General features: G+C 36.5%; 1 protein-coding gene across 6 annotated transcripts in view; it reads left to right on the top strand.

Moving 5' to 3' along the window:
* Nucleotides 1–22013, top strand: part of fgf14 (fibroblast growth factor 14) — a 144373-nt gene that overhangs the window by 96398 nt on the left and 25962 nt on the right. For all 6 annotated transcript variants that reach the window (XM_067409934.1, XM_067409936.1, XM_067409932.1 and 3 more), the window contains 2 exons: nt 6356–6466; nt 8529–8632. In XM_067409934.1, coding sequence (XP_067266035.1) covers nt 6415–6466; nt 8529–8632 — 156 coding nt within the window. In that variant the 5' untranslated portion in view covers nt 6356–6414. The remainder of the gene's footprint in view (nt 1–6355; nt 6467–8528; nt 8633–22013) is intronic.

Below are 22013 nucleotides of genomic sequence, written 5' to 3'. Positions count from 1 at the left end.
CCCACAAATTCTTGTCGCTTCATAAAATTAAGGTTGAACCACTGCAGTCACGTCAACTGTTTAGTACATTTCTGGACCTTGAAAGTGTCAGTTAAATGGGCGAGTCATATACCTCTTGGATTTCATCAAAAATATCTTAATTTGTGTTCCGAAGATGAACGAAGATCTTACAGGAGTGGAACGACATGAAGGTGAGTAAGAAATGAAAGAATTTTCATTTTTGGTTGAACTAACCCTTTAAGGTTTGGCCAGCACCACAACCAAAAACATTAAACAAGGAAGTCCTTATATTATAACAGTCTTTATATACTGTTTATTATTGACTTATTTTTCTACTTTAGACTTTCTAGACTCTCAAGCTGAATGCTGTTATTGACAGGTTTTGACCAGATTATGACAGAGATATGTGTTATGTTGCATTGAATGTGTCTTGTTCCAATAATTTATTATTATTGAACATTTTCAAGCTGTTTATTTCAGACTTCTATACATGTGTAAACACACACACACACACACATTCCGGAATCATAAAATATTTATTTGCTCATAGGTCAAAACTGAATAAAGAATCAATAGTAACACAGAATTTAATAACGTGTGTATGTCTAAGAAAAGATAAATATCTCAGTATTTTTAAGCAAAGCTGTTCCAACATTGGCACAAGGTCTTTTGTTTGTAAGGTACCATTTCAATTTAAGATGTCAGAATGGACACAGACTGTTGACTTCAAATGCTCAGTCAATGCTGTCAGTTTTAGATAAATGTACATTATACAATCTGACAGTTGTTGTTGCACAGTAAGTTTTAGCTTTTACAAAAGATTTCACTGGGGTCACAACAACAACACTTGTAAAATTGCAAATGAGTTTAGGCTGGCATAGGTATCTTAGAATAAAGTTTGATTAAGGCTCACTAGGTCAGATATTGAAATTGACCAACTGTTGGTATATATTCCAGTTAATTTGGATGTTGCACCCTTATGCCATTTCAAGCCATCCATATCTGATTAATGAATGGCACAATTCTAATAAAATGAGGAGGTTGAGCTGTTTTTAAATGTCTATGACTTCAGAAAATATCTGAGAAATGGCTCCAGACATGAAAGGTCTCCATCATGCCGGTGAAAACAAGTACATCTTTAATTTATTTAAAATCTTTTTGTTCAAAACAGAGAGGTTATCTGTTTGCTTGCATCTCAGAGTTGTGCCATGGAGCAAATTTTAACCTTTTTTAGTCCACAGGACATTTTATGTCCCATGGCCATGAAAAAATAAACATTGCTGTGAAGTGATTGCTTACTAAAATACCCTGTGACAAATTCAATTTATAAATTTAGTAGGTGGAAGGTTGAACAAGTTCTTTTATGGCAAAATATATAACTTTAACCTTGTATTCAAGTTTTGCTAAAAGCATGTAGTGAACCAGGAAGGGTGATAAAATATCAAAAAATCAATGAACTGCCAAGAACTTAGTTTTGTGGTATTTACTCTCATTTTGCGCTTCTTTATTTATCCACGTTGAAAGTTCAGTGCTCTGATGATTATTATCCAGATAAGTGATAAATATGACAGAGATTCTTCACCGCAAGACATGGTCCAACACGCTGTTTGGACGAAACGTGTTGCGTCCAATTAGAATGCTCAATGGAATGGAAGACCACCAGTGGAGACTAGCTTTTAATCTCTCTCTATGCTAAGTCTAATTAAAAAGTCTTGCATACACTCAATTAGTCCTGACTGAAAGTGCACAGCGCCTCCTTTAGTCTTGAGTGTAAGGTGGTGCTTGTTCTTGCACTGTGTAAATTATGAGCTTGATGTCAGTTCGCCTATAATGACTAAATTACTCTCTTTACGTGTTTTCATTTCCGCCATGTTCCACAATGTTACGGTGATAACAATGATATTCATTGTTATGTACAGAGGTGAGTGATACATACAGGAGAGTATAAATCTCATAATACTAGTAGTTCCAAGATTTAATGTAATGGCAGGTCTTTCTCAGTCCTTCCTGTGACAATGAATAGTGCGGGTGTGCTTACGAAAGCTGGAAAAGCCCTTCTCTTGTTCCTGAAAGTCTATAGTGGGTCAATCACATGTAGTTAAGTCTGCAGCTGGTGCTGTGTGCAGTGAGACATGCCCCCCCCATCCCCGTCTGTCTGATGATAGCTGCCTCCACCTGTCTGTCTCCTTCTGTCTCTCTATCCACCACACACACAAAACCACACACCTGCTGCTTACCTCTTATAAGGATGAATGCTAAGAACATCAATCATCTTTAAAAAAATAGACGTATTTTCCAGAAATGTCATGATGCTTGATTCTTTATGCTCAACGTGACAATAAAACAGTAAAATTAGTGAAGTATATGATTATAAGGGATAATTTACCCAAAGATGAAAGTTCTGTCAACATTTTCTCACTCTCATGTCATTCCAAATTTGTATGAATTTCTTTCTTCTGTGGAACACAAAAGAAGTTATTTTGAACAACACTGGAGCCCACTGACTTCCATATATGAAAAAACAAACAAACCGATAATTCTCAAAATAATTCACAGAAGAAAAGAAAGTCATATAGTTTTGGAACAACATTAGGGTGAGTAAATAATGACAGCAGGTTTTATTTATGGGTGAACTATCATTTTAAGCATTATTTGTGGAAATAATGAGTGAGAGATGTATGTAAATCTCCTGTATGAGATTTATGTTCTGCCGCTTTTCCACCGTCGGGCCGAGCAGTTCTTAGAATGGTAAGGAATGGTTCCAGTCGTGTTTCCACTTGAGTATGGAACAGCACGGCACAATCGTGCTGGTAGAATCCATGAAGCGACGTCGCCACTCAGGATTGGTCACTTGTCTGTTGCCTGGCTACCAGTTACTCTCTAGCTGGCACGTAAACTCAAATTAGTAATAAAATTAAAAGAAATATCTGATCAGCCTCCATAACGCAGTCTTTATTTACATCTCATTTCATCAGTAAACTGTTCCAAGGCAACGACTGACACTTTATAACATTCCAAAGAGGGCCGCGATCAGCCCCACAGTGGAAAATGAAATAGTAAACGTACCAGCTGGCCCTGATCGGCACGGAATGGAACGGTTACGCAATGAGAACCGTTCGGCCTGACGGTGGAAAAGCGGCTTGTGTTGATTACCTGGATGCCATTAACATTGATTTTGCTAAAAGTTTGTTTATTATGATTTTTTTTCAATGTGTAGCAATAATGTTTCATAACTCATTTTGCACCATTTTTGCTGCAGACATGAAATATACCTCACATTGGATGGCTTGTTGAACAGAGTTGTGCTGTTACTTTTCTATGGTTTTTCCCTGAAAGGTGATAAATCAGTTGAAAAAAATCCCATAGGCTTACATTAAAGGAGGGAGCTGAGCCATAGCTAGAGACCAGAATATCATAGACACTCGAGATGGGCCCAGTAAGAAACCACCTAGCAACCACCCAGAATACCCTAGCAACTACATAGCAACTGCCTAGCACCACCCAGAAATCTCTTTGATTTTCCTCCTATGTTTTTTTCCCCTCATAGTGCCTGTCTAAGTAAATTCAAATGGAGCTCTTTGCTGTCTTTAAGCGTCTGTCTTTAAGGATGCCATCTCAGCACTATCGCTGTGTAGGTGGAGGCAGATATCATAAAGCACCACTGTGATTAGCATTCTTTGTATCTCTCTTTCCCTTTAAACTCACCCTCTCCTTCCTTCTTTTGTTCTTTTCTCTTGCCCTCTCTTTCTTTTTCTCTCTCTACCTTTGATGTGCCAGTTTCTTTAGCCCTGCCCTGGCGAAAACACAGGCAAATCCAGGGCAGCAGGCCAACGATAAACAGCAGCATTGTACCTACATCAATATGACAAGGCAGCTATTTGTTTACCAGCCTGGAGTTAAGCACAACAAGGCTGGTTGAGTGTATCACAGGAGACCCTTATAACCAAATGAGACTACAGCATTTTATGCTGTTAAAAATCCTTCCTGTCTCTTGAAATTGGTGTCACTCGCATCTATTTATGTCATTACCCCCAAGCAGTGTTTGCTAAAGCGCAACACAGCCTCCCCAGAGTTAAACAACCAAAGGTAGTGTTTTTGTTGTTGTTTCATACCATCCAATTCACACATACTGCATTTACAATTTTAAAGGAATAGTTTCCCCCAAAAAACATTTACTCTTCCTTTATGTCATTCTGAACTGTGTGACTGCAAATTTAGCTGCTGTTCAAATATTCAAACTTTGTACATTATGATTGATTTGAAGACACACAGTTATTGATGTCAAACCTGGAGAAACGCGTCTCCTCGTGTAATGCTTCAGAAGACTGAGAGAATTTGGTGTGAATGCTTGGTGCTGCTTTTGAACGATCCTCCACCACGTCTATGTGTTTAGATGAGTTCCAACAGTGCAAACTGCTGTTCTGTGTCTTTCTGAATTAGCACCATCTAGTATGCAGATGTCCGGTATTCCCTTAGCGATACTTCTGAGCAGACGCATCTTAAAACAACGTAGCTGTAAAGTGTGTATGTGTGTGTTAAGGACAGCGTTTTGATAGAACCTCCTTTAGATTTCCACTCTCATATGACAAAACAATTTGTTCCTCTTACTGTTCTAATCAAGAAGTCATGATGAACACAGGAGCAAATTCATACAGATTCAGTTATTGACATTAAAAGAACTAAAGGGGACAGACTTTCCATTATCTTCATTCTTACTACAGTATTACATCATAAAATCCAATTTAATTTGTGCATGCAAAATAAGGGGCATTTATAATTATGAAACCTTTCGCTTCTGTTTAGCAATCAGATTACAGTGCTTCTCAAACTGTTCGTGAACAGCGATTCAGCAAGCTCACTTGCCTGTTTACCTTCAATGATTTGTCTGATAAGCTGCCTGTTGATATCAAATTATAATTATCTTTGTATCTTTTGCTGTTCTGCTTCACATTTATGTCATCACATTAATGCAAATATATGCTTTTATTATTATTATTATTATTATTATTAAGAAAGAATGTGTTTCTGTATGGCAGGGCTGTAACCACCATAGACATGAGATGTTCACAGAAAATGAGTGTGAATTCCAGTGTGATGCTGTAGTTTAATCCAAGATTAAATGTCTGGCTACTTACAACTGTTTTATGATGTTCAACGATAGACAGTAATATCTTAGTAATCCAAACTACTCAACTTGTTTTTTTTTGAGATTTTGCCATTTTAAATTGAAAACATATACTATACATGATCCATGTAATTCATAATTGAATGTGACGAGACAAGAAATGTTTTGCATTTTTGACATATTAGACATGAATAAGAGTGAATGTATGCATAGTATATTTTAAAATAAAATAGTAATTGATTACTTCATAATTAGACCTAGAACTTCTTTTGCCGTACTTATTTGTTTTTTATTTCCATGAAACCCTTTTAATCCTGTAATTATTTAATTCTATAAATAAAAAAGACCAATACATGGCCTTGCTGTATGATACTCAGCACTAGGCCAGTGAATCTCAACCTTTTTTGAGTCATGGACCCCCATCATATTTTGAACCATCCTCAAGGACTCCAGAATAAAAATGACACATTGGTATCATTAATGTCTTTGTGACAACCAAATGCAATCAAGTACAATTTACTACTACTACGTTTGTTGACTTGTCCTATATTTAGTCATATTGTCAGGTACATTATACATATATTATGTTCCTCTTTTATGGGAACATGTCAATGTCAAAATATACAAAAATTAAAATTCAGATATTTTATAAGGACCCCCTGGCATTATGTCAAGGACCACTAGGGGTCCATGGACCCATGGTTGAGAAACACTGCACTAGGCGGTCAAGATAAATCTTTATCAAGCCCAGCTAAAGAGGGCGCTACTGAGTCTGCTTTCCTTCATATTAAAGTCACTGCACAGCACAAAATGCCTCATAGTTTTTCTAGGATAGATTTTCTTGACAAATATTTAGCTACCCTTCTGCATAAACAGGCTTAAAGAGATAGCTTACCCAAAAATAAAAATTTTGTCATCATTTATTCACCCTCATGTCGTTCCAAAACTGTGTCCCTTTCCTTTTTCTGTGGAACATAAAATATTTTGAGAAGTGTGTTTTTTTTTTTCTCTCCATACAATGAAAGTCAATTGGCTCCAGTGTTATTTGGTTCACAGTGTTGTTCAAAATATCTTATTTTGTTTTCCACAAAAGAATTTTCCATTTTGGGTGGCCTATTTCTTTACATTGTTATTGTTATGTATTGGTAGATTACATAAACTTACTGTTACATTCATGGTGTCTGTATATTCTATAGTTCAAGAACACTTGTTTTCTGTCTTCCTCCACAGATCCCCAGCTCAAGGGTATAGTGACCAGGTTATATTGCAGGCAGGGATACTACTTGCAGATGAACCCAGATGGATCTCTTGATGGGACCAAGGATGACAGTAGTAATTCTTGTGAGTTTCCTCTAATTTCATAATCATTGCACATAATAAAAAACAAAACATGAAAATGTTTCAAAAGGAATGACACCTGCTTGATATGTATGGTGGGAAAAATGCTACACTTAAAAGGTAAAGTGTGCACAAATGCATATCATTACTTTTACTGCACACACTTTTAAAATCCCTGTTACTGATTCATTTTCTGTAGTTATCACTGTTGCTGATATGGCAGTAGGCTGGTCCTTGGGGAGACGTGTGTGTGCATGTGAGGTGATAACTCAGGAGGCAGTGGTGTATTATTAGCCTCTACTGGGCCTGCTTTTCAAATGCTTCAGGCCAGCTGCTTAATTTGATTTTAATATGCAGCTGTACCGACAGAGTGACACACAGAGGGCTCTCTGTCAGTCACACACTCTGAGAGAAGATGATACTTGACATTTGTGACATAAGAAAAACACACCTACACAAATTCAGAAAACAACTGTAGAGGTGGCGTATAACAATATAAAAACACACTGATTATTAATTTTTCAAAGTAATTAAAGTTTCACTAAGGTAATCAAACAACAACAGTAACTAGATTTTCCTTTCCTAAAGGAAGAACATTTTTGATGTTTTTCATTTTAGGTAAAATTATCATTTTTATATTGGTTATTTATATAAATTAACCCAAATATAGATAGAAAAAATATTGATCCAAAATGTATTTGGATAGTTTTGGACACTTAAGCCACCCTTGGATGAAATGAAACATTCTGTTAATATATTAATACATTTAATTGCATTAGATAACAAAATCCCAAACAAAGTGTGATCTGCAAAGAAATTATTCTATACCTTTTCTCCAAAATAACATTTTTGCCCTCTTTACAAAGACTTTATATATAGAAGTGTGCACAGTGTGCACTCATATTACTATTAAGGGGAGAAAGTGCATTGTGCAATAATACCTTCTAAATAAAAGAGCCTATCATCGATTGGTAAAGTCATTGCGTCACTGCAGCTGCAGTTAGAAGCTCTGGTTGCTAAGTGCTTGTGTAAATTCCACTTGGATTTTTGTTTGTATGACTTTTTTTTTTTTTTTTTTTTTCATTTTTGGTAAAATAATAGTTATTAAGATGGGTTATTTATATAAATTATATAAGCTGCAAACCCATATATAGATGGAGGGAGAGAGAAACAGTGGTGAAGGAAAAGAATGAAATTGCATGAGGGATTTCAATATCATGCTTGCTTTGGAAGACAAGGATGCAAAGTCCATTTTGTGCTCTTGTAAGAATCCGTTCCAATGTGCCTGTGGAGCACTTCCAGAAACTCACTTTGATGTAACTGTCCCATTCATATTTTGCCACACCAGAGTCTTCTAGACCAGGGCTTTTCTGAAATCATTTTCATTCAAGCACCCCGGGAGCTCTGCCAATTACCAGTGAGTTGAAGTGAGTTCATTACACTTTAGGTTTAAATCACCCCTTTGGATGCACTTAGTGTCACCAGCTAGGCTGTTACTTCCCTCCAGTACAAACAATGGCCATTACCTCACAAGAGCGAAGAGCTGCTCCAACAACAAAAGATCCATTAAATCTGCCATGCACTACTACTGCCTCCAATCGCTAGCCTTCTATGCTCCAGCTTGTAGCGCCAGGCTTCTGTTGCTGCCCACTGGGCATAAAAACAATTATTTTACATAATATGAGGCCTCCATTCAATTTATGTGTATCAGTTTTATGCACCACACTATCCCTGTTTATGCACGCTGTAGAGTGCAGCTCATGTTCAGTTTATGGGTTCAGATTTGAAGCCCAATGTTTATCATTCTAATGCCATTTTAGTGAGGTTTGCTATTATTATTGGGGTTAGAAATTTGTTCTACATCATAAATGCTCTTAGATCTGCATAGCAACATTCAAAAACACTTGACTGTACTCACATTTTCTTCAAAAATTCTAACAGTTTTGTTTTCATTTTCAAATTTGTCAGAAATTCCACAATTCCACACTTCTTATTTTAGATATTATTCGTTGAAATTTTAATTAATCGAAAATTGGCATTTTTTAATCCCTGTATTGTTTTACAGCGTTGTTCAACCTCATCCCTGTGGGCCTTCGGGTCGTTGCTATTCAGTCTGTGAAGACGGGCTTGTACATCGCCATGAATGGAGAAGGCCATCTGTACACATCAGTGAGTACACAGTGTTTGAAGAATTCAGGTCTTACAGATGGCAGTTTCTTCAAGATTCTGTTGCTCTGTACCAGAAGCTCCTTCTAATTCTGTATACTAGCTGAAACAACTGATTGATTGTACATGGGAGACTGATTCCAATAAAGTTTTTCTGTTAGCATATTGCTAAGCTGTATATGCTAATCTTCAATAGCCACACAAATATTGAATAAGATATTCCAGTGTAATTAGACTTATGTAATTAGAAGTATGTCTCAAAAAAGCTTACTTGGTTCTGGTACAGGTTGTGGTTGGATTTTAAATTTAGCATAGTTTAACTGTGAAATGTCATATCTTTGTGATCTTGGACACATAAAAAAATCTGAACATATAAAATTGCATACCCTCACTCTCAGTATCAGTTACTGGACCTCTCTCAGATGTCGGCATAGCCATCTCATTTACAATGATACATCAGCTCAGGCTCAAAGCTGATTCCTTTTTCACTACTCCTTTATACCCCTAGAGCTCAAACTCATCTGAAAACATATTCTCACTGCAGGTAAAAGACGAGTCATTGTGACTACTCCAAATTTTGCAGAACTGCAGAACATCGTCATCTATTATTTCATTCTGTAAAAACTGATATTGCACTAATAAACAGAAGCGGGACAAAATCTGTCCAAATAGGTACACAGGTAGCTGATAGAAGTTACATACAGTACTGCTTGAAAGTTTGTGAACCCCTTGCATAAACTATGAAAATGTGAATGATTTTAACAAAATAAGAGGGATCATACAATATGCATGTTATTTTTTATTTAGTACTATCCTAAGTAAGATATTTTACATAAAAAATGTTTACATATGGTCCACAAGACAAAGAAATAGATGAATTTATAAAAAACGACCCGCTCAAAAGTTTGTGAACCCTTGATTCTTAATACTGTGTGTGGTTACCTGTTTTTTTTTTTTGTGATGGTTGTTCATGAGTCCCTTGTTTGTCCTGAGCAGATAAACTGCCAATATTCTTCAAAAAAATCATCCAGGTCCCGAAAATTCTTCAGATTTCCAGCATCTTTTGCATATTTGAACCCTTTCCAGCAGTGACTGTATGATTTTGAGATCCATCTTTTCACTCTGAGGACAACTGAGGGACTCAAACACAACTGTTAAAAAAGGTTTAAACATTCACTGATGCTCCAGAAGGAAACAATATGCATTAAGAGTCAGGGATGAAAACTTGAATATAGGTGCATCCCAGTTCGCGTACTTATGTAATATTCTATGACGTTTTTAAGTACAAATAGTGCGAGTAGTGCGTTCACACAGAAAATTTCTAAAAGAAAAAGTGCACTTTAAATACCCAGATGATGCCCTAAATTAACGGAAAAAACGAAGTGTGGAATGTTGGACACTTCATGCACTCAACTGTTGCAGCTTTAATTACATTGCGGAGGGGGAGAGGGGACCAGACTCCGACGTTTAATGACAAAATAAATGTATAAAATTTATACACTACATGGATGAGTACATAGTGTATAAGTGTATAGTGTATTGTGCGTCATTAGGGACACAAATTTAGATAAAGATTTTTTTTTTTTAATTTAGTAAAACAGAAGCAACAGAAGACACTTAAATGTTTGCCAGAAGACAAATTAAGTACAATATTCATTGATCTTCAAATTCAAAAAGTTTTCACCCCCCAGTTCTTAATGCATCGTGTTTCCTTCTGGAGTATTAGTGAATGTTTAAATCTTTTTTAATAGTTGCATTTGAGTCCCTCAGTTGTCCTCAGTGTGAAAAGATGGATCTCAAAATCATACAGCCACTGCTGGAAAGGGTTCAAATACGCAAAAGGACCTGGAGGGACCTTTGGGACCTGGAGGATTTTTTTTTAAGAATATTGGGCAGTTTAACTGCTCAGGACAAACAAGGGACTCATGAACAACCATCACAAAACATAAAAACAGCCATAGATCATCCAGGTAACCACACACAGTATTAAGAATCAAGGGTTCATAAACTTTTGAACGGGGTCATATTTATAAATTGTAAACATGTAAAATATCTTATTCAGGACAGTGCTAAATAAAAAAAAAATGACATGCATGTTGTATGATCCCTCTTATTTTGTTTAAATTATTAACATTTTCACAGATTCTGCAAATAGTTCACAAATTTTCAAGCAGGACTGTACATATCTTTTACATGGTAGAAATCATTATGGAGCTACAATACATAATAGAGCATGTCTCTATTATGGTTTTAGTTTTAAATGCACACCACAGTTATGGACACCCACATTAGCATTAGTAATATTATCAAAAAGATATGTTGCTGAAACACTTGTGCTACATTATAGTCTTAATGTTTGCCATTAAATATTCCATTTAGCCTACAGTGCAATGTATCCACCTTGAACAGATGGTCATTAATTACTGGCAACCATGACAATCAGTGAGGTGTCACCATTCCTCTCTGGTGCTGGTCATTATTTGACAGAGCACTGCACAGTACTAACCCATCTAAAAATCTCAGAACTGTGTTATAGCACTTATAATGTTTCTGCTTTCGTAGAATGATTTGCATTGTTGCATTTGTAAGTCATTGTTGGTAAAAGTGTCAGCTGAACTAATAAATGTAACTTTAAAATGTAATGAGCCATAACAATATACAGATAACTTTGCATACAGAAAAGGGCAGAAGTGAGACACCCCCAAAAGTATTGACAGTTTTGGACACTTAAGCCACAATTATGATGAATAGATTCAATTGCATTCAATAACAAAATGTCAAACCAATAAAATGCAAGCGTATGATTTCAGTCCTTTTCTCTAAACAAACTTCTTTGCTGTTTTTACAATTACCAGATGGTCTAAAAAATGTTGTTCATCAATTGTTTCATAATTTAAACTTTTTTTGTGAATATTTTTTCTTGAAGTGTGCTTGCACTATCTTTAATATAAATTACACTTGCTTTGATATAATTTTTTATTGTCATATTTTTACGAGTGTCTAAAGTGTCTCTGTATATGCCCAATACATGTTTCCAATTATACAGGTATTTTTTAGTGCTAGACATTAGTTTTAGAATAATAGTTATATGGACTAGACATGTTGATATGCAGAAGCTGTTCTTCCCAGGTAACAAGCTTAAACTTCCAGTATTCAGTCACAGCTGACCCAGCATATTTCACTGTGGAGTCTTACACAATGACAATATTTCCCATTCCTAATGGGCTTACTAATCAACTCTATGGATGCGCCCACACACTCTCTCAGCTTTCTATCACTGCTTCTTTTCTACTCTCTCCATTCCTGTGTGAATGACTCAGGTAATGGCAGAGAAAGCTCTCCTCCTTTTCTCTGTCTCCTGTCTGAGGTTTGTACATTCATCTGGCATTATTCCGCTTTTCTATGAAAATGTGCAGTTATTACCTGACCCTCCGTCCATTAGGGGCCATTTTTTTAAATTAAAAATTACACATAATTCAAGCACTACAGCAAACAGGAGTTTAACCGTTTTAAAATTTTTTTGGATAAATTAATAAAAATGATAATAAATGTAATTAATAGTATATGGTCACAAGTTCCATCGTTACCAACATAGTTCAACGATTTGGCGTTTCCCGAAAATAAATAAAGCAAAATGACATGGAACAACAATGAGGTAGTCATTAGGTTCATTACAGCAGCATCTCTGAGATCTCGAATAGACTAATTAGCAAAATGTTATTACTCCTCCACCTGCGTGTGACGTCATTAATGACAGTCCTATATTTTTGAACCAATGTGGTTCAAATGAGAGAGGTGCGACCGTGTTAGTATGGTTTCGGGAAACAGTTGTAACTAGTTGGTTAGTTACTCCAATGATGCCTCGTGCTATGGTAGTTAATCAGTGAGTTATGTCGCTGTATGCGAAACGCACCTCTGAATGAGATTTATTACTATTCTAACGAAAACCACAAACCACTAAAACCGATCTGCTCTGTCTTAAATGAGTTTTGAAACAATTTTGTGTCTATTTTTGTCATTCCAACATTTTATTGTATTACAGATTAATGACATTTTATAGTGTACGATCAATCGTTACTCATTTGCCTTCATCAGTCAGACACAAATGAAGGCACACTGACAGCCAGCTTTGATTAGTTGTTCTCCATTCTCTCTTAGAGTCCGGCTGAAAGAATACGATAGTCCTGTTGAATAGAGCAGAATTCCATTAAGAAGCTCTAGCACTGCATCCTGGTCTTTTGTCTGTCAGGCCTTTTTTTGTACAGCGAGGGAGTACAAGTGACCCGATAGTATCAAAACGTCCTGGAGTCTCTGCACAATGGACTCATGAAAAGAAAGACTTCAATAATCTTCCATTTTTCAATCCCTCTCTTTTATTCAAAGGGCTCAAACTCTGCTTTCCTCTCTGCTGCTGATGTTCATAGACTGATTCATCCTTTGGAATAATAATCAAGCTGCTTTTCTGGGTGGCTGCAGGTGTGACAGTTATGCAGTTATATAAATACAAAACAAAGCATTGCTCTGAAAAGCAAACATACTTGTCTGCTTGAGTGAATGAGAAATTTGTATGTAACTATTAAAACAAATGGCAAGGAACATAAAAAAATAATCATGAATTTATTCATTTTAGTCACTGTATGATGTTATATGGCGTAAAAGTGATTTGGCTTTTCGTGGCTCTCTGGCTCTCTTCAAAGCTGTTTGTTCTCCTCTATGGATTGGAGAGAGACAGGTCTATAGCTTTATCGCCCTGCCACACTTGTTAGAGCTACCTTTCATGAGTGTTAGATTGACTCTTCACATCAGTAGACTGGCCCCTGTAGACTTACATCCCTTTGGTGCTTGTGTAGTTTGAACTATTGCTACCAGAGTTTGCTTACAAAGCTCAGTTCACTCTATAGAGCCAATTTGATTTGTTAAGTATTTGATTTATTTTCTGAACACTTGCAGCCACAACACATTGGATAAATGGATACATCTTATAGATCTTTTTGGTATATTTCTAAATGATAGAGCTTTTAGCCCCTTGAATTAATGTAATCACATCTGACATAATGACAATATTTCTACTCTCTTGATGTTTTTCTACAGTACAGTAATCTCATTTGGTGTTGTACAATGGGGGGTTATAAAAAAACATTCAAATCTTTCCAAATGTCCTGCACTGAGTTTGCTGGTTGCCAGGATTTCTTGTACGGTAGACATATATGTTGGTTAAAGATAAGAACTTGTCTTCTTACAGCATATTTTTGAGCAGTAATCTCATATCTAACCAGAGGTTTCACATAACCTGTCCAATCAGAGATAAGCACCATCCAATCCCTGCCCTCCCACTGACGGTCACTGCCTGACGATTGGAAGATTATCAGCTCTGTTAAAACAAATAAAATACCTTCACCTTTTTAGACATATTTATCCCTGTTTAAAGGAGCATGTTTCTCCATCTCCTGAGGATATAAGCTATAATAGATAAGAAATGAACGAGTTCATCACATGGCATTTCATGGTAGATGGCTCAGTCTGATTATATTCTCAAGTGTTTTTTATTCTCAACCTCACGTCTAAATCTTCCTACACATTTTTGTTTGTTTATTTTGTTTGAACAAGCAACCAAAATCACAGAGCATAATATTTTATGATGAAACACCTTGTTAAATGGAATATGCAAAAATGCTTTAGCTTTTATTATTTTCGTTAAATTTGCATCTTGAATGCAAATCATCATGAGGACCTTTTTTTTTTTTTTTTTTAAATAAGCTTCACCAATCTGTACCACCTGAATACAGAGACAGCAGAGGGAGGAACCAGGGACTGGTGAGAAACCATCTTCATGCATTAATGAACAATAAGGTCAAAACTACAAGCTGGCTTGGAAAATAGAATCGGGGGACAAGTCGTTTATAAATAGGCCCTGTTTTTTTATTCTGCTAAGCTGAATAATACCACAATTACTTTGTCTTTTTTATTTCATTTGGTCTGTATATAAATATATAAATATAACTATAGTCAAAACTGCATCTAACCCAAATACCATGTCCATTGTGCGAACAATTATATTTTGAATAGTCCATCACTAAGTTTAAGCATTAGGGCTGGTCTGAATACCATTTTTTTTGAGCTTCAAAGCTTCAGTAGTAATAAACACCGAATATACGAAGCTTCGGAGGGAGGGGGCTAAACATATTCTTCTCTCTAATAAAGGCAGTGTAACGAGTAGAAATATGGTGTGGCCCCTTTAAGAGTTGTGCGCTCCCAGTTGAATGGTCTGCATTGTGTGCGACTCGATCACCGCATGTATGCGGGTTATTTCTGTTTCTCTGTTGCTCATTTAAAGTTATTTTCTTTAACGCTGTGGACAGCATAATATTTTCGACAAACAGTTATACGAGTGTCATGGGGAATAAAGCTCCAGTTGTGAAATGTTAATCGCCTCCATGCAATCTGTCTGATATCAATAACTCAAGCTAAGTGAGCTATCCCTATTTGCTCTGTACACAACGTGTTACAGCAGGAATCTCTGTGTGTCTGTCTGTCTGTTTGCATTTTGATTATGTCGAGAACCGTCCATCCAAACAACGGACCAAAGGGAGTGTGGTGTCGCATTTGGTGCATTATGGACATGTGACAAGTTCAGAAATAATAAACTTTTAATAAACCACAAAACAGCAAAATAAACTAGCTGAAAGCGGTGTGCCTTACGCGGGCAGGGCTTATATGCTGATGTATATGCTCCGAGAATGGACACTGCACTAGTGTTACAAAACACAGGTCTGTTAAGAGCATACTTTTAATAAGGTAGCCTAACATTTTTCTGACAAACAAATCACTTTCAAATCAGAAATTAGCAGCACAGCAATTACTGACACAGTAACGGGTAGGCTATTTAAATAAAAGAAGAACGAAAAATAAATGAACAAACTGTAATAAATAAGGAACATGTCGTCCCAGTAAAATCTCACATTTGAGTTTTAACAAGCTTGTATATTTCGCAGTAGATTCATTTTGATTGATAATAATGGATAAAAAGTCTAAAACATTTTGTTTCAATTATTCTATTTTCCACAATGTCAAAGCAATGCAGCTTAACCCAAAATACAAGCTCATGCAGTTGTGCGCTTCAGACAGAGAACACTCCAGTTGCAGGGAGCAAATATATTTAAGTATAACAACGTTGGGTTTCTTCAACTGTCCATCCTATTAAAAACGGCTAGGCTATGTAAGATAATTGTAAAAAAGATTATTGTATTTCGCCAGATTTTATAGTGTAAACATATTCAAGTGCGAAATGAGAACCATTTTGCGACAGGGGTGCCAGGCAGGTGTGCCGAAAAAAAATAATTTGAATCCCAAAATTGAAAATTGAATACCAACCCAATGCACGAATATTCAAATATTTGGGTCCAGCCCTATTAAGCACACATAGCTCAAGGGTCATGGCATGACAAGATGTCCTTGCTTCTTCAAGGATTTTACTGGCATTATATAAAGAGCAGGCTAGCTCACCTAAAAACCAATGCAGTTGTTTATAGGAGGATGGAGGGTTAGGAGGAAGGTGTTACGTGAAAGCCCAGTTGCAGAGTTAATGGAGCCCCACCAGTGAGATGGAGCTTGGCGCACTGATAAAGTTTCCCTGTGCCAGCTTGTGTAGCAGAAAGCAGGTCTTATTTGGAAATACATAGGCAAAACAAGGTCAGGTGACTAATGGAGGTGAAAGCAATTTCACTGTCAGACAACATCTAAATGGAATCTTTCGCTTGCTCTCTGACAGTGGCCTTACAGCCATGCCAGTTTTGTCTCTTTTAGTCTGGCCATATCTTCAGGCAAGTTTGGCCATATTCGCAACATGAATTTTTGTCATCTTTTTTCAGCCATGTAATAGTTTTATGAGCTTTGGAACACAAAATGTGAACAAAAAAAGGCTTTATGGACTGAAGCATACGGTAGTCTGCTTGAGCAATATTTATAGCTCTCTGATTATAACGTGCCTTGGTTCTTACATAGTTTTGCAGTTTGGGCCTGAAACATCCCGTAGGAAAAAGTCATAAATGTTTCTATAAGATGCTCTCCTTTAGTTATATTTATATATCCACCTGTACAGCTAAGTCTAGAATACAGTCAGCGGATTTGTGTTAAACACTACCATTCAAAAGTTTGGGGTTGGGAAGATTTATTATTGTTTTTGAAAGAAGTCACATATGCTTACCAAGGATGCATTTCTTGGATCAAAAATACAGTAAAACAGTAATAGTGTGAATAATGTAATGTTGTGTATTACAATTAAAAGTAACTGTTTTCTGTTTGAATATATTTTTAAATATAAATTATTTCTGTAACAGCAAGGCTGAATTTTCAGCAGCCATTACTCCAGTAATAAAATCCTTCAGAAATCACTTTGATATGCTGATCTGGAAACATTTCTTATTATTATCAATTTTGAGCTGCTTAACATTTTTGTGGAAAAGGAATATTTGATAAATCGAAAGTTCAAAAGAGCAGCATTTATTTAAAATAGAAAACTTTTGTAATATTATAACTGTTATCACTTTTGATCAATTTAATGAGACACTTTTCATGAATTGGTGAAAGGCCATCATCTATAAAAGATGACCAATGTCATTTGTTATGTGGTGGGTACAACTGGCCTTGTATTTATCGACATGAAGGTGTTGTAAGTTTGCGAATTTACTGGCATGTTAACCATAAAGCTTTGGAACTGTCTTTTCAAAACAGAAGCAGGACAATTGATTTTCCAGTTTTCCTCCTTGGAAGGGCCGTACAACCATGATGATCTACATTGATCCTCAAATTAAAGGGCGGGGGGTTGTGTCAGGTAAAATCACTTATGTAAAATCTGCCTATGTCTTCATAAAAAAGGATGTTGCAAAAAAAAAAGAAGAAGAGATGGCCTACTTTTGGAGCGGTGCGTTATGTGTATCTGACAGATAATCTGAGTGCAACAGAGTGGAAAGAACGCAGTATCGATTAGAGAGCAGGAGACAGTATGAGAGGTGGAGGATCTTCTTGATGGCACAGGAGAAATATCTTTGGGTATGTCGGAAGATTTTCATATTGTTGCAAGCAGTCAGGCTTCACTTAAGACATTGTCTACTAAAGACCTAGTGGCTTATGCATTCATTTTCCTGACTGAAGTTGTTTGAGTAGATATAGGTTTTTAGTCATGTTAGATTATGAATTGAATGATTGTATTGGATGGAGCTGTCCGTGTGGAAGAAAGACAGTATGATTTAATTTTATGGAATCAAAACCTTTATAAAAGTCTAGTTAGTATAATAGAATAAGTGGTATTTATTTGAATAATAATTGATAAATTGCACCTACAACTAAACAATTGACAACCTCCCTTAAAAATAATTCCCCTCCCTTAATAAAAGATTTTTTTAACAGAATGTTGGCAGGAACTGTATAACTTACCTGTTACCTACTTCCCAATGAAGGTTTATGATCTAAATAATGAGACTAGAATAAAGACAATACATAACTCTGCTAAATAGTTGGGAGTGGCAGTACTGACCACACATTTTATCAATGAAAGTCAGTATCTGTTGCGCACAAAATCCTCCACCATCATCCTGCCAGTCATCTCACGTAATAAGTGAAATCTAACTGCGCTGCTACTCTAGTTAGTTGATTGGCATTAACCTCAATATCGAACAATTTGGTCAAAACAATATAATGATTGGAACTGCAATATGATAAACATTATCATGGTGCTGCTGGTCAGTGTGAGCCCCACATGTGCTAGAGCACTGCTGCTTCACACTGAAGGTAACAGTGAAAGCAAAATTTATTGTAAATGGCAGCATTTTGTGGTTTAGTAATTGTTTAAGACCGTGTTGTGGCTTTAATTACATCACTTGCGCAGTCTAAATAGCTTGCCAATTTCTCAGACTTTGGTGATTTCCAAGCATTTAGACCCCAGATTAGTTTCTCATTGTCATGTAAGTGCCACATTTAGAACTGTCACATCTGTAACAATCATGCCTACTACAGTGTTTTTTCCTAATTTCCTCATTTCTAATTTTGAAGATGGCAATGTGCTTGTCTACTGTTGTTTCTGAATTGTGCATTTTTTGTAGTTCTTACAAAGTGTATCTAAAATATATAAAAAATTATATGTTATATATACTTTAATGTTTTTAAAAGAAGTTTCGTCTGCTCACCAAGGCTACATTTATTTAATTAAAAATAGAGTAAAAACAGTAATATTGTGAAATATTATTACAATTTAAAATAACTGTTTTCTATTTGAATATATTTCACAAAGTAATTTATTCCTGTGATGGCAAAGCTGAATTTTCAGCATCATTACTCCAGTATTGTGTCACATGATCCTTCAGAAATCATTCTAATATGCTGATTTGCTGCTCAAGAAACATTTAATGTGTACAATTGTACAAAATATTTGTGTACAATATTTTTTTTCAGGATTATTTGATGAATAGAAAGTTCAAAAGAACAGTGTTTATCTGAAATCTAATCTTTTGTTACATTATAAATGTCTTTACTGCCACTTTTGATTGATTTAATGCATCCTTGCTGAATAAAAGTATTCAGTTCTTTAATTTCCTTTCAAAAAAATAAAAATAAAAATTCTTACTGACCCCAAACTTTTGAACGGTAGTGTATAATGCTACAGAAGCTTTGTATTTCAGATAAATGCTGTTCTTTTGAACTTTCTATTCATCAAGGAATCCTGAAAAAAAAAGTACACAACTGTTTTCAACATTGAAAATAATCATAAATGTTTATTGAGCAGCAAATCAGCATATTAGAATGATTTCTGAAGGATCATGTGACACTGAAGACTGGAGTAACGATGCTGAAAATTCAGCTTTGCATCTCAGGAATAAATTACTTTGTCAAATATATTTAAATAGTACACAGTTATTTTAAATTGTAATATTTCAAAATATTACTGTTTTTTACTGTATTTTTAATTAAATAAATGTAGCCTTGGTGAGCAGACGAAACTTGTTTTAAAAACATTAAAAATCTTAGTGGTTCCAAACTTTTGGACTGTACTGTATATAAATATAAACCTTGTCTAGATTACATATTTCTGGTGTACTCTAACAGTAGTGGTTTTGGATTATACATACAAATGGTTTAATATACTGACTGGTACTTAGCACTTTTTCTGAGGAGTTATGTTTAATTTTTTCGCAGAAAATTGATCTTTGATTATATGCCTCAGAAAAACGTATTGTTTGTACCTTATGAGTGCAACGTGAACATTTAATGAACAGAAACTATTTCTCACTTTTGTTAGCTCACTTTAACTTTTTAACTTTGAGAAAATGACATTGACGTCAATTTACAGTAGATAATGAAGGTTTTCCATGCATTCTCATCTCATAAAGCAAGCCTGCTTAACATGCGTGATGGACATTTGTAATGGTAATACATAAATACATAATACATGAAACAACCTAAAATGCAATTTTTTCAGCTGCTCCACATTGAGTGCTGCTTTTTCTCAATGTATATTCATTAGATTTTAGTATTAGAAGGATCCTGATGTTACTGGGTCCTCCATGAATCTTCTTCACACATGAAAAATTGAGTTCACAGGACATGAGATCCAGTACCCACAGGACAAGCTTCATACAGTGGCCATTTTTTTCTACTTTTACTTTCCATATATTACTCAGTAATGCAAGCCAAAGCCATAAAACATGTTCACATGCAAAAAGACTTATGACCCTTGAAGAAATAGTTCCTTTAATTTGTCTTTCTAATGGTGGTATATGTCAAAGCATAGTGCAGCCTGTTACTTTCTGAACATGAAACGTCTAAATGATCCCACGGAAGGATAAAAGAGGCACTACAATGGCAAAACTGACCAGGACATTAAGTGAAAAGATGTAATTAGTTGTGTCTTTGCAGAACAGCCTGATAACACTGATTTGCGTATAGTCTTAGCAACTGTCAGAGTGGACTTGGAGGACCTGTAATTAGCTTAACATCTTATTTATTTTCAGAGAAGATTTGATGGTGATCGTGGGTGGTGTGTACTGTGGATTGAATCCCAGCCTTGTCCACCCTCAGTTTTACAGGCGTGCTTTGGATGAATGTTTCATAAAACCATCACAAACTCTTGCCTTTGCTTTATGCTGTGGGTAGATAGCAATGTTAGAGCCATCAAGCTGGCAACTCTACAGACAAACACATTCAGCGATTAACAGAGTTTGAAACTGCTGCTTGCCAAGCTCCAAGCTACTCAAATAGCATCAGCCTAAGGCTACGCTTTTGAAAAAGTAGCTAGCAACACTACAATCTGCTAACAAAACTTCATTAAAGCTATGTGGGGGGAAGTGTTTTCTTAACTTTATAGCTGTTATACAACTATATTAAGATATACTATAGTGTTTCCCACAGGATTTTGTGAAACTGTGGTGGGTGGACCTTGGTACCTCTAGGGCAGTGTTACTCATTGTGTGGCTCGTGAGCCTCCTGCGGCTCGCCAAGCTTTAATTTGTGGCTCGCATGGCAGTAAATGATGTGGTGATATGACCTAATGTGAAAATGAGCGAGGCAGCAAGAAATCTGCCCCAATGGCTCTCATTAGAGCACGCTGCAGTTCCATTTTTCACCACAGATTTACATTGGATTTACGAGACCAACGGAACCACAGACATACCCGCAGTGGGGCAGCGAGGTGGAATGCAGGGACCCAACACGGAAGGCATTGTAAAGTCATGAAGTGGGGTCTGAGTGTGCAGTGCAACACCTACCTGGTTCCACGGTTGGGCAGAGTGTGCGTGAGAATGCTTGTTTGCATCCTCGAGCCACACGCTGCTGCCCACTGGCGATGGAAGTGGGTGACATGGCTGGAGGCTTCTGCTCAGGTTGAGCGGGGGTGGAGGCTGCGGCTGGTCACCAGGGCAGGATGTGTCCATCTGCTTCTGTGCAGCCGAGAACTGTTGGGCGAAGTTCTCGACTGCATCACCGAAAAGGCTGACCTTGGAGATGGGGGTGTTGAGGAATGGAACTTTGTCGGGCTTGCGCATATCCGTCAGGTTCAGTCAGAGATAGCTCTGGGAAGAATGGGACTGGGGCGCTGGCTGCCCCAAGAAACCAGTCATCCTGCCTCGAGGGTTCGGAACACTGTGGAGGCCACCACTCTGGTGGCCAACTCTCTCGGCAGCCCAGGATAGCATAGCCGTCAACTCTCGGGCAACGAAGATGCAAAATCCGCATGCCAATGTGTATTGGTTCATTTAGTTTACGCTCAAAGTGGATTGGTCTCTCAAGGTCTCCCAATTCATCGGTTCAGTTCTGAAATGACGTTGAACATGACCAACTGAAAGGGAACAGCATTTGTTTTAAATATAAATCTTTTGTAACACTATGAATGTCTTTA

This window comes from Chanodichthys erythropterus, chromosome 14 (genome assembly GCF_024489055.1).
Source record: "Chanodichthys erythropterus isolate Z2021 chromosome 14, ASM2448905v1, whole genome shotgun sequence".
NCBI lineage: Eukaryota > Metazoa > Chordata > Actinopteri > Cypriniformes > Xenocyprididae > Chanodichthys > Chanodichthys erythropterus.
This window is presented reverse-complemented; position numbering and strand designations above follow the sequence as displayed.